The sequence below is a fragment of the Orycteropus afer genome, unplaced genomic scaffold (assembly GCF_000298275.1).
Source record: "Orycteropus afer afer isolate SDZICR_OR568_19922 unplaced genomic scaffold, OryAfe1.0 scaffold00061, whole genome shotgun sequence".
NCBI lineage: Eukaryota > Metazoa > Chordata > Mammalia > Tubulidentata > Orycteropodidae > Orycteropus > Orycteropus afer.
The window spans coordinates 2811713-2825029 of record NW_006921648.1 but is presented as its reverse complement, the minus strand read 5'-3'; the positions used below and the strand labels follow the sequence as shown (position 1 = coordinate 2825029).

The 13317-nt window shown below is 51.2% G+C and overlaps 1 protein-coding gene across 1 annotated transcript in view; it reads left to right on the top strand.

Annotated features, from left to right (window-relative positions):
* Window positions 1–13317, top strand: part of ADCY9 (adenylate cyclase 9) — a 167229-nt gene that overhangs the window by 149383 nt on the left and 4529 nt on the right. The window contains exons 5-9 of the mRNA XM_007939578.2: window positions 3490–3592; window positions 6143–6351; window positions 8013–8172; window positions 10465–10613; window positions 11935–11976. Coding sequence (XP_007937769.1) covers window positions 3490–3592; window positions 6143–6351; window positions 8013–8172; window positions 10465–10613; window positions 11935–11976 — 663 coding nt within the window. The remainder of the gene's footprint in view (window positions 1–3489; window positions 3593–6142; window positions 6352–8012; window positions 8173–10464; window positions 10614–11934; window positions 11977–13317) is intronic.

Genomic DNA, 13317 nt, shown 5'->3' with positions numbered 1-13317 from the left:
GCTGAGAATCTGGGGTATGGAACACTCCACTACCTCCTGTCAGGAGGGTGAGGAGAGGGGGAGTGTGTCCCTTCAGTTAGCAGACATTAGTGCCCTGGCACTTCCCATCCACTGCACCAGCAGTCAGTACCTGCCCTTGGTCAAATTTGGGCACGTGGGGTCTAGCTGGTTGGTGAACCTCTCTCAGTGAAGCACAGGTCCACCACCTCATGCATGCCACTTACCCCAGAAGCCCAGGGCTGCCTCTCATGAGTACAGCCAGCTCGGGATTCTGGCTCCCTCCCTACTCTGTGCACAGCAGAATCAGAGTTTTTGCCCTCCTTTGGGTTTTCCCTGGTAGTGTAGTGCCTAAGGCATTTGACTGCTAACTAGAAGGCTGGCAGTTCAAACCCACCAGCCACTCCTCAGAGGGAAGATTGGGCAATCTACTCCCGTAGAGGTACCACCTTGGAAACCCAAGGAGGGTTGCTGTGAGTCAGGATTGACTCGATGGCAGTGGGTTTGGGTTTGGGTTTGGGTTTGGAGGTCCGGATCACAATCCGCTTGTCTTTCTTTAATCTAGGTGTGTTTATACAGTTCCTCTGTCTCTTATGGGAATGTTGTGAAGTTACTTTCCTGTAATTTTCAGAATTCCTGTGCTTTGCACCTAGAGTCACTACTGGCTTTGTCTCAGGATGGCCACATTGCACCAGGCCGGCTGGCAGTGCCCTTCCACGCCCTGTTATCCTTGCTGGCTGTGTTCTGAAATTCAGTTGTGTCCTCTAGTTGGTGTTCAATTCAGTTCCTCACTTTTTGATGTTTGGGGTTCCAGGGTTATTGTCTGCCTCTCTTTCACTTGGTTCTTTGGGTCTTTGCTGTAGAGGATGGATGATGCAGCTAAGCTGCCGTGTTGGTTGGTTGTGCTCCTAGTTTTCTTTAACTTTCAACCTGTGTCTGTATATTTAAAGTGTATCTCTTCTGGGTCTTACTTTTTCATCCATTTTGACAATCTCTGCCTTTTAATTCTATTTTTTAATCATTTATTGCATGCCTGTTTGCATTTTTTCCCCCAGCAGATGCTCTCTGTGTTACAGATACACATGCTTGATATTTTAGGGTCAATATTGCATCAGCTCACTTTAAATATAGAAATCTTCTAACTGTTTAGGTAACTTACTCTTTCTTCTCACTTACTATGCTACAGTTGTCATATCTACATACGTTGTAAACCCTAATCTGCTTCCAGCCGCTCAGTCTTCCCAGGGTTGGTCTCCACTGCTTACTCTTTGTTGAATATGGGTCATGTTTTCCTGGGTTTTCTGTATGTCTGGTAGTTGAGGTATATCCTGAACATTGCAGGAGGTATGTGTGATAGTCAGAACTCTGGGTTCTGTCCTATTCCTTTGAAGAATAATAAGTTTTTTAAGGGAGCATTTAACTTCTCTGAACTCACGCCAAGTTCCGTCTCCCCTGAAGTGGGCAGCCACCGACGTGTGTTTGGTTCTTGTGTTTTAGCTGGGCTGCTTGGGGTCTGCTGCGCCCATGCGTGTTTCATGATGGGTCAGCCAGGGAGTCAAGCACAGTTTGTACTCAGAATTTGGGGCTCCTTCTCTGCTTCTCTCTTTCTCGGGGCTTCCAGCCTCACTTCCATGTGTGGTCAGCTCAAGCTCTGGATTTTCTGGATTTCCCATCTGACTTTTAGCCACCAGTCCATGGTCCGGACTAATGCCTGCCCTCAGGCAAAATAAATCACGTGAAGAGTGGGGAATTTGTCTGGTGCTGTGCCCTTCTTCCAAGCCTGACTCCCTGCAGTTCCTTCCTGCGTTGGTTGCTGTCTGTGTAGCCCTTGGGTCGTTGTTTTTCCATTTGGCTCGCATTCATAGCTCTATCTGTGAGAAGGTTGTCCCACAAGGAGCTGCCCTGCCACCCAGAAGCAGAGCCCAGTGCTGAAGTGAGCCACTCGAGTCCCGGGTTACGAGCGAGATCTGCTCCTAACCACGTCTTCAAGAATTTGTCAGGCCCTCAGACTGGTTCTGCTGGGTTCGTTCATGGTCGAAGGTGCTGCCAGAACAGACTCAAAATTTTATGGCTGTAGCAGACTGGAAAGATAGCCAGAATGGGAAAAGTTGTGGGTATTGCTAGAAACTTAATCTCTGTCTTGTAAAACAAGGACACTGTATGCACAGCAACCAAATCTCTTGCCCTCACATTTTGAGCACAGTCCGAAGCAGCACTGTCCCTGCTCAGAGATGGCGGCCAACCACGCCTCTTTGAATGTGTCGCCAGCTCGCCACAGTCCTGCCAAGAATCTAGTCTCATGCATCAGGCTCCCAAGAGGCACCACGCCTCTGCTAAGTCTCCCGTTCCAGGGCTGTGACCCATAACTTTTCCCGTTCCAGGAACCTGCCAAGTTGTAAACCTTCGTATCTGTTCTGTTACGCTTTATGGGCCATGGCAGAACCGGTTTAAGGGACAAATAGTTGTTGTCCATAATTTGGATATTCCAACCCAGGACTGCCTGTACAGCAGCATCGATTCTACCAAAATGTGGCCCTGCACATCCCTCTGACAGCTGCTTTGTGGATTTCCCCTCGTTAGACTTCCTGAGTGGAGAGGGGGACAGAGGGTTAGCACCAGGAGATGGCATTTTCTCTTTCTCCTGAGTCTGAGCACTGAGTGAGTTATCACATGTTGTCACAGAAACGGGAGCACCCTCTGTGCTACAAGGAAGGGAGGGACAGACCTACTGTGTACTGGACACACACCGGGTGCTTTATCTGACATCATTCTCATAGTTGTTCCTGGAGACCAGAAGACTATACACCAATGCTGTATTTGCCTTCTGAAATCATGCTAACATTCCCTTAGGTTCGCAATAATTTTCTGCAGTAGGAAAAGGAGCTTACTATTTGCTGGCAATTCATAAAGAATGGCTGCACGGCCCAAGCAGGTTTGGTTTCTCATCTGTGCAGGTCATAGGGCTTTATCGTTCTTCAGGTCTCACAGGCAGCGTGCACGTGAGACGGTAGCACTCAATTGACCCTGCTACCAACCACAACTGCGGTTTCAAGGGAGCAGCCCGTTCGCTTTTCTGATGGTGACAGGTCAGCCAGTTCTGAATTGGTTCTATTGTTTTCATTTGAAGCTTCCAAATCAATACACGTTCTCTCAGTGCAGAGATCTGCTGTTTCTGCAGAAAGGGTGAGAAAGGCAGCCCTCACCACCTAACCCTGAGTATTAGAAAAACAAGATTTTTCAAAGCAAAGTTCTAATGATGCTGTTAGATACATGGTGGAGGGTCCCACTTTAGTGGAATGTGTGTGTATAGAAACATAAAGGGCTTCCCAGAAGCATGTTTGGAAAGGAGGAGGAGGTCCAGCAACACCGCTCACTCACGAAGTGACTTTCAGGGGCGGCTTTTGTGATGTGTTCGGAGATGATCGCGGTCTCGGAGACGGTAAGTGCAGCGACTATGCTGGGTGCTTATGGCTGCCTTGTTGTCTCTCCTAGCCTGATGAAAGATGACTTTTTTAAACCACCCATTAACCAGCTCAGCTTGAACTTCCTGGACCAGGAACTAGAGCGAGCCTACAGGACCAGCTACCAAGAAGAGGTGCGTCTTTCCTTACCCTTTGCAAATAGGCGTTGTGTCCACTGGGTGCACCACTGCTGGTTTGGTGTCTTAGCAGTGACAGGAAAAGGAAGACCAATACTGATTTCCCATCATCTCTAAGCCCTGCGTTGTACGTGTATGTGAATTTGTCTTCGCCAAAGAGGGGATATCAAATCTTTGTGTCCTCTTGTCCTACAGCTCAGCCTTCTCAGCCCTGTCATTGGCTAGTCTCTTCCCATGGTGGCTGGTCTATTTCCAGGCCCCCAGTTGCCCCCTCACCCTGGAGGGCCCTGCACAGTAAAGGAGAGCTCTAGCAAGAGCCCAGGCTCGCCCTGCAACGGGCTGCTCCCCTGTGCACCAGCCTGCTTTCCGCCTCCACTGAAATGGTGCACGCAACTCAGGTGTTCCGCCTTTCTCTATAAGACTGGCTCCAGGCTCCCTCCTGCCTTAGGCCTCAAACACACCAACAAGCACCTCCACAGCCTTAACCCCTATTGTCCCTTCACTCTTGGCTCAGACACTGTTGCTGCCAGCAAACTGCCAGTGGCCCCCTGACTGGGTCACACACCCCTGTACATGTCGTCTTCTCATGTATCCTGTTTTGGCGTCATTACTTACATAGCTGTCGGGTCCTAGCTCTCTCCCTAGATGCCAGATGCCCCGAGGCTTGCTCTTGTTCTTGTTCTGACCTTTGTGTTCCCCGACACACACTGCTGCTCAGGAACAAGAACCTGGAGCCTGGCTGACGGCCGAGCTGCCACATCCCTGCCTTCTGTCCTCCAGCCATAGACCTAACCTCTCCTCGGGTCACAGGGTCTAAAATGCACATCCTGCCGACCCCAGAACCAAGGCCTTTTTCGCTCAGCTTTCTTCACTCCTCCAACACTGACTGAGGCTCTGGGGACAGCTGTGAATCAGACAGTCCCAGGGCTCAGGGCTTGGAGGGGCCAGGAGAGAAGTAGGCCTTGTTGGATGGAGGTGCCCCAGGGTGGACAGGCCCCCAGTGGGCATCGTTGCCTGCCGCAGTTCTAATACCTTTAGCAGGGATTTCAGAGCAAGAGCAGACTGGCCCCTGAAGTGCACAGCCCACAGCATAGCCTCTGAGTTTCTTGCAGGAGGGACTTTGGAGCCAGGGGGCTTGCGGTCTGAGCCCCTCGGGGCAGTTTCAGAGCTGACCAGCGGCTGCTGCCACCTTGTCTGGGCACTTCTTCCTTCCCTTGGAGGTCAGCCCCACAGACAGGACACTTCCATGACACGATGGATGGTGTGGACACCACAGCCCATTTGTCCTGAAAGGAACACCCACCTGTCCGAGGCCCGGTTCCAGGGTCTCTCAGCAACACAGCCACCAACTCAGCGAGCGATCGGAGCCCTGCCTTGGGCGGGGGTGGTGAAGGGACAGCACTGAGGTCTTTGTAGCTTTCCTTCTTCCTCCAAATGGCGTCTCCCTTTAGGGACTGGGTTTTCATCCCGAGAGGCGCACAGGACAGTGGTGGAGGGCAGGGACTTGGAGGTCAGTGTGTCTGGGTGGGATCCTGGCCCTGTGCTGCTCAGCTGTGTGACACCGGGGTGGCCACTCAGCCTTGGATTCCCAGTGTGCGCACGGAGTTGGCAGCCTCCCTTCTCCCTGGGCTGCTGTGAGTGGTGATCAGAGCATGCCCCAGTGGCTTCACCTGGGCCACTCCTATCTCAGGCACGACAGCTCTGTGGGTACTCGCCCCCTCCTTCCCCTGTGGTGCCCAGAACGGCACACGTGCCTCCCCGTGCTCAGAATGCTGTCCTCCCCTGTGATGTCCATCTGATCCCCTCCTGGGCCATGAGCCCTCCAGCGGTGCTGTCAAATCACTGTACTTGCACCTGGCACCAAGCCAGGCCCAGAGCGGGTTCCAAATGGGGTGGGGAACCTTCACCCGTGGTCAGGCAGTGCTGGGATCTGCCCCTGCATGAGTCCCCGCTCACTACCCCAGGCCTGGGTCCACCTTCCACACACCCTGCAGCTGGGACTCAGCAGCTCCCTGGACACCTTCTGTGTGTGGCTCTAGCAGGGCTGGCTTTACTGAAAGGAGCCCTGGTGGTGCAGTGGTTAAGTGCTTGGCTGCCAGCTGAAAGGCTGGCAGTTTGAACCTATCAGGCACTCTGTAAGAGAGAGACTTGGCAGTCTTCTTCCATAAAGATGACCTGTGGACTGTGGGTAGGAATCGACTGGATGGTGGTGGCTTGGTTCAGCTTCACTGAGGCAGAGGTGTAAACTGGCCAACAGCCACTCGTATTTCAGGTTAAACACATAACATGCCAGGGAGAATCCACCAGTTCATAACCAGTCACTCTGTGACCTTGGGCCAGTTCTTCCACTTCTCTGTGCCTCAGCTTCCTCCTTGTTAAATGGGATAGTGACAGTCAGAGGTGACCCACCTGAAGCACCTCTGGCACTGAGCCTGTTGGAGGAGACACAGCCTAATAAGGCCTCACTGTTTTTGTACGTGAGTTACACACACGGCCAGATGTCGCCACCCACTTCACACCCCCATCTTCCTCCCCTGCTCTGAACAGGTCGTCAGGAGCGCTCCCGTGAAGACTTTCGCCAGTGCCACCTTCAGCTCCCTCCTGGATGTGTTCCTGTCAGCAACCGTGTTCCTGGTCCTCTCTGCCACCTGCTTCCTCAAGTATGGGGCCACTGCCTCACCCCCGCCACCTGCTGCCCTGGCCGTCTTCAGCGTCGCCCTGCTGCTGGAGGTGCTGTCCCTCGTCGTCTCTGTGAGGTAAAGCCGGCCACAGGCGGCCCTGGGCTCTTAGCCTCCAGCTTCACCCGCAGCACAATGGCTTGGCTTCTCTGGGCATATTCCAGGGCACAGCCTCATGGCCTCCTCTCCCTGTGCACGTTTCCAAGGTGCCCTACCCACAGACATGGCCTAATGCACAGGTGGACACCCTGCTGCCCGACCGTCCCCAGTGATGCCCTGGGTATCCTGAACCAGAGACTGAAGAAGGGGGAGTGGGGGATGGGATATAAGAAAGGGAGAGAGGAGTGGGGCACGGGGGCCGGGTGGGACATGGCAGTGGCAGCCAGCAGCCGTCAGCGCCTCTGCTAAACGTGAGAGCTGAAAGGATCATGCTCTCAGGAGCCACAGCCATGAACCTTTGTGACCTGGGATCAGGCAGAGATTTCTTGGCTAGGACACTAAAATGCAGGCAATAAAATAAGAAGTAGGCGAGTTGGACTTCATCAGGATTCAACACTTTTGTGCTGCAAGGGATACTGTAGTAGTCGGGGTCCTCCAGGGACACAGAGTTAAAAGGGTAGACAGAGGATGCGCACACGGACGGACAGACAGACGTAGACACAGGCATAGCTCAGTTTACTGTTCTTCCCTGCATGTTCTACAGTGCGAGTGTTTGTGGCAACCCTGCATCAAGCAGGTCTGTTGGCACCATTTTCCCAGCAGCATGTGCTCACTTCCTGTCTCTGTGTGACATTTTGGTCATTTGCATGACATTTCAAACATTTTCCTCGTGCTGTTGCACACTGAATATCAGCACACTGAATGTCATGGAAATGGAACAGGGACACCAAAAACTTCATGTGCCTGCCTTATTGTGATAGTCGCTTTATTGCAGTGGTCTGGGACTGAGCCCTCAGTGGCTCTGAGGTCTGCCTCTACGTGCATGTGTATTAGGGGTGGCGGGGAATTTATTTTAGGGAGTTGTCTCACATGATTGTGAGGACCAGCAAGTCTGAAACCTGCAGGGCAGGCGGGCGGGCTGGAGGCTTCAGCGGGATGTCTGTGGTACAGTCTGGAGGTAGAATTCTTCCTCAGCTTTGGCCCTTAGGGCTCCAGCTGATGGGATGAGGCCCACCCGTTATGGAGAGTGGTCTCCTGTCCTCAGGGGTGCATGATGGTAGATTCCGATCCTGTCAGCAGAATGCCTTTGCAGCAACATCTGCACTAGTGTTTCCCCAGAAACACCTGGGCACCAGAGCCTGGCCAGGTGGATACATGAAAGTGACCATCACAGATACTGTCTAGAAAGCGAAAGGACAACCCACAGGATGGGAGAGCCTGTTCTGTCAAAATGCAACGAGGACCTTAAAATGAGGCCTGATGGGCTCAGCATAGCCAGCTTACTTGTCATCTACCAGAAGCGAGGGGTGGGGCCCTGGAGGTGAAGCAGAGATCTGGGCCTCCAGTTGTCTGTACCTGGGGCAGCCCATCCACAGCCCCTTGGTGGCGACCACTCGCTCCCTCGCTCCTTCACGGCCCCTCGGGGATGCCTGCTCACCCCCTTGCCCCTTCATAGCCCCTGGTGGTGCCTGCTCGCCCTCCCACCCCATCCGTCCCAGCCCCTCGGGGCACCCATTCACCCTTGCTCTTAACCCACTCAGCCCCTTGGCAGTACCTCCTCACTCTCTTACCTGTCACAGGATGGCATTCTTCCTGGAGGACGTCATGGCGTGCACTAAGCGCCTGCTGGAGTGGGTCGCTGGCTGGCTCCCGCGGCATTTCATTGGGGCGATCCTGGTGTCACTTCCCGCCCTCGCCGTCTATTCACACATCACCTCCGAGTTTGAGACAAACATACAGGTCAGTATGGACGGGGTGGCTGTCTAAGTCTACGAGTGCTGCTGTAGCAGGTACACCCCAGGTGGGCAGCTTCAGCAAACGAGTTACTCTCTCAGAGTTTGGGAGGCTCGAAGTCTGGATTCAGGGTGCCCCCTCCGGAGAAAGCGCTCTCTGTCGGCTCTCGGAGAAGCCCTGTCTCTGCTTCTGTTGCTCTGGTCCTTGGTGACTCCACGTGACATCAGTGCTTCCCCGTGTGCTTGCTCACCTCTGTGTCTAACCTGCTCTCTTCCGTCGCAAACATGGTTAGGTTAGGACACACCCCACACTGATAGGGCCTCATTAACGCAACACAGGAAACCCTAGTCCAAGCGGGGTTACATCCACAGGTCCAGGGGTGAGTTTCCAGCACATTTTGGGAGCACCGTCCAGTCCTGGACAGTAGCTGTTTTTCTGTGCCTTTCTGGTCTCCCTAGTCACTTTTTTTTTTTTTTTTTTTTTAATAAGCTTGATTACTTGGACTGTAATTTAAATATAGACCCTTAAAAGTGGTACCTAGGAGCTCTGGTAGCATAGTGGCTAAAGCACTTGACTGCTCACCAGAAGGCTGGCGGTTCAAACCCACCAGCCACTCCTCGGAAGGAAGGTTGGGCAATCTACTTCCGTAGTGATACTGCCTCGGAAACCCAAGGAGGGGTCGCCATGAGTCAGGGCCGACTCGACGGCACATAACAACAACAACAACAAAGTGGTACCTAAGTGGTCCTGGTGGCACAGTGATTAAGCGCACAGTGTGAACTCACCAGAGAAACCTGGCGATCTGCTCCTGTAGAGACTGCAGCCTGGGAAACCCGATGGGGCAGTTCTGCTGAGTCACGTGGGGTCCCTCTCAGTAGGACAGAGCACAACAACAGCAACAGAGCAGCACAAACCTTGTGTTCATACTTCTCTTTGTAAGAAAGTCTGCCTGGTCGAGAACCAGGCAGGGAGGCTCAGCCTGGGTCCCTTGTGGGGGTTCAGCCCTGTGACTGGCCACGCTCGAGAAGACACCACTGTGGCCTGGGAGGGCCCCCCACGGGTGACAGGCCTGCTCCGACTTCCCTGGCCTCCAGCAGCTTCCCCATCAGTTATTTTCTTACACGTTTCCCAAAGAAGCAGTGAAGCACTCTGCTTCATAAAGATTTACAGCCTGGGAGGTCTTATGGAGGCAGTTCTATCATGTAAGTTGTCATCTACTCCGTGATGGTGGGTGGGCTCCCAAAGAAGCATTGCCCGTTTCTGAATGACACATAGTAATGAATTTATTTGCAGAACTGATGTGAGTAGTTGCTTTGTACCTAGGTGAGTGGCTCTTCATCAGAGAAGAGCAGGCCAACACCAAGGCGGCCTCCTCAGTGAGGGCTGGCGCCAAGTGGGCCAACACCAAGTGGGCTGACACCGAGTCGGCCTCCACGGCATTGGATCCTTTAAAACCAAATTACGCTTCTGGTGGTGGGCAGCAGGGGGCTGAAAGGAAAAGCTTTTTGAAGGTAACTGTGCATGCAGGAGTCATTGTCAGTGGGGCAGTGTACCTCTTCTTTCCACCAAAATACATGCCCAGTTTTCACCCCCCTGGAGGAGAGTTGTACTGAGTACCAGTGTGAACTGGTACATTAAGCTCTGGGTGATCAACATAACCTCTGGGACATCTTTCAAGCAGCATGACTAACCAACAGTAACAGTTACACAGACATCTAAGCAAGTCTCTGATAGCAGCAAGATTTTTATATATTAAAAAGAAATATAGGTAATTTAATGTATTGGGTCTACTATTAAAAAATACCACAAATTAGATGCCTTTTAAGAACAGAAATGTATTGTCCCTCAGCTCTGGAGATTGGGAGTCCGAGACTAGGGCGTGAGCTGTGTTGATTCCTTCAGAGGCTTGGAGCAAGAATCTGTTTGTGCCTCCCTCCCAGCTTCCCACAGGTCAGGAGCTCCCTGGCACGCAGCCAGTGTCTTAGCCCATCGTCCCTCTGTGTCCCTCTGTGTCTCTTCTCTTTTGTAAGGATACCACCATCCTGGGTAGGACCCACCTGCACCAGTATGACTTTATGTTAACCTAACTGATAACACCATCAAAGATCTTATTTCCAGATAGGGTCACGTTCACAGGTAACAGAGGTCAGGACTTCCTCACATCTTTTTGAGGAGGAGGGCACAGCTCAATACGTAACAGTGAACAGACTGTCCCTCTCAGGATGTTTAACTGGGTGCCGCCGGCCAGCCCTGCAGAGGTGGAGGGTGGAAGGTCCTGACGGGGTTTGTTGTCCGCAGTTCACCACACTCGTGTGCTCGGCCATCCTGATCACCGTCGTGCAGTATTGCAACTTCTGCCAACTTAGCTCCTGGATGCGGTCCTCGCTGGCCACCCTCGTCGGGGCTGGGCCCCTGCTCCTGCTCTACATCGCCCTGTGTCCAGACAGGTATGTGACTGTGTGACTGCACCCACAACCAGCACCCATGGTAATAGGCAGCTCTCCTACCCTCCCGCCTCTCAGCCACCTCACTCTCTTCTGTAGCAGATACTTATCACCCCAGCAGGAGACTCGTAGAGAAGATAACTTTCAACACACATCAAGTCAGGAAATCACCAACGTGCCCAAAGAGTAGCATAGAGGCCCAGGCTGTGCGAAGGGTGAACGTGCTCGGCTGCCAACCAGAAGGTCGGAGGTTCACGTCCACCCAGAGGCACCTCGGAAGAGAGGCCTGGCGATCGGCAGGCAGACCTTGTTCTGTGGTGTTTCACTTGATTGCACTTTGCAGGTGCTGTGTTTTTTACAAATTGAAGGTGTGTGACAAGCCTCCATCGAGCGAGGCTGTTGGCACCATTTTCCCAGCAGCATGTGCTCACTTCATGTCTCTGTGTCACACTTTGGTCATTCTCCCAGCATTACGGACTTTTTCACCATACTGCTGCACAGTTCATAGACTTCAGTAGAGCTGCCACATGACTTATATATGCACCGGGAAACCACACATTCTGTGTGGCTGGCTTGATTGCAGTGCCCTCTTTATTGCAGTGGTTTGGAACTGAACCTGCAATATCTCCGAGGTCTGCCTGAACGTCCGAAAACTCAACCACGGGAAACCCTGTGGAGCACGTGGCTTGCCTAGTGCACACTTGCAAGTGGCTTTGTGGCTGTCGACCTCTCAACTAAACGTAGTTGAGATGTAGTGATGCTTAGGATAGCAGACTACACACAGCGAGCAACTTACTGAGGATTCTGCAATGTCTTTAACCTTCTCACTTCCAAGTACTTGGCTTTTGTGTGACTGCTCATACAAAACGTTTCACTGTTAGCATGTATTAAAGAACAACCTGGTAGGATGTGACTCAGGGCATCTTCCCACCAATAACAGTATCCTGCCAAAGCCGTCCACAGTGCTTTTCAGAATGACTCTCTACTTTCTCAGCAGGCTTTGGGGTTTGTCCTGATCCCAAACGTGATGTCCACAAACCCACAGGACATCATGGATAAGTTCTAAGAGCAACACAGTGTTCTGGGTACTTTCTCTGTTGGCGTTTGTTGACCTTGATTGTGCCTACTTTCCATGGCCGTTAGGAAGGCCTTGGGCATTGTTACCATTGTTACCATTTTGTTATTCCTAATGAGTTAGCACACAGTATAGCATTACAGTGGTTTAATTTGATCTCTGTGTGAAGACAAGGAGAGCTGCTGTTTAACTGTTGCTACTGTATGTAAGGCATCTTTCATGTTAATACTTTCTGTGTTTTCCTTTCAGTTCCGTCGTGATCACGCACCTTGACACGGGACAGAACCTCAGGTCAGTGTTCAGTGCTGTGCCTGCGTCACAGTAAACAAGAGAAGCTTATTTCTGAGCTTCCTGAAAACAGTGTGTCTTGAATGAAGTGAACAGTGTGTGTGCATGCCAACAACAGGAGGACGTGGAAAATGTTACTTGTTAACGTATCAGATCACAGTTTTGGCATCTTTCTGGGAAAATAAAATGATTGTTAGAGTTAGTTAATTAAAATGGACCTTTAAACATGTTACAAAGGAAATCTCACAAACCAAAGAGAAGTTGTAGTACAGTGTGCTCTAAGTGATCTCGGGGTAACTGGCAAGAAATCGGAAAGGACAGTTGTCAGCCCTTCCTCTACCATAACTGAAGGAGCTCTGGTGGTGCTGTGGTCACAGCATTCAGGTGAGAACCAAAAGGTCAGTAGTTCAAACCCACAGCCACTCCACTGGAAGCAGGTGAGTCAGTCTTCTTCCATAAAGATCAATAACCTTGGAAACCCTCTGGGCCAGTTCTGCTCCATCCTGAAGGGTCATTATGAGTCAGAATCAACTCAGTGGTAGTGAGTTGCTTTTTTGTGTTGTTGTTACTCTAAACATCAAAGTAAATTCTAAAACTTAAGAGTCAAAAATAAAAATTAAACTCTATAAAATCTTGAAAAAATAAAATTAAATAGTTGTCAAACTTTTAAGGTGGAGATAACATTCCAGTCTTTGAAATAATAAGTAAAACCACAAAAGACAGGACTGACTGTTAGGGACAAAGCAAGTGAAAGCGGACTGGGAATAGTACCTGTGGTGCTGTTACATAGGGTCGCCAGGAGTCGGAAGTTACTCAGTGGCAGCAGGTTTGTTTTATTTGTCATTATTATGTAAAGAGCTAGTAAAGAAAGACGAAGATAAATTAAGGACAGAAGCTCATGGGAAAAAGTGAAATGTGGGGAGAAGACATACAAGGAAGGACAGTCAGTATCATGACTGTGAAGTCATCACCAATTTAAATCCTTTTGGTCTTTTAAACTGGGCCAAGGAGTAGGAATGTTAGTGCAGGTGCAGGAAGGTTGCGTTACATTCTGAACCATCATCGACATCTCGTTTGTATCCAAAACCTAAACCAAACTCACTGCAGTCGAGTTGGTTCCAACTCATAGCAACCCCCTTTGGGTTTCTGAGGCAGTAAATCTTTATGGAAGTAGATTGTCCCATCTTCTTTCTGCAGAGTGGCTGGTGGGTTTGAACCGCCAACCTTCTGCTTAGCAAATGCCTTAGGCCTATTGTTGTTGTTGTTGTTGTTTGCCGTCGAGTCGGCCCCGACTCATAGCGACCCCTCCTTGGGTTTCCGAGGCAGTATCACTACGGAAGTAGG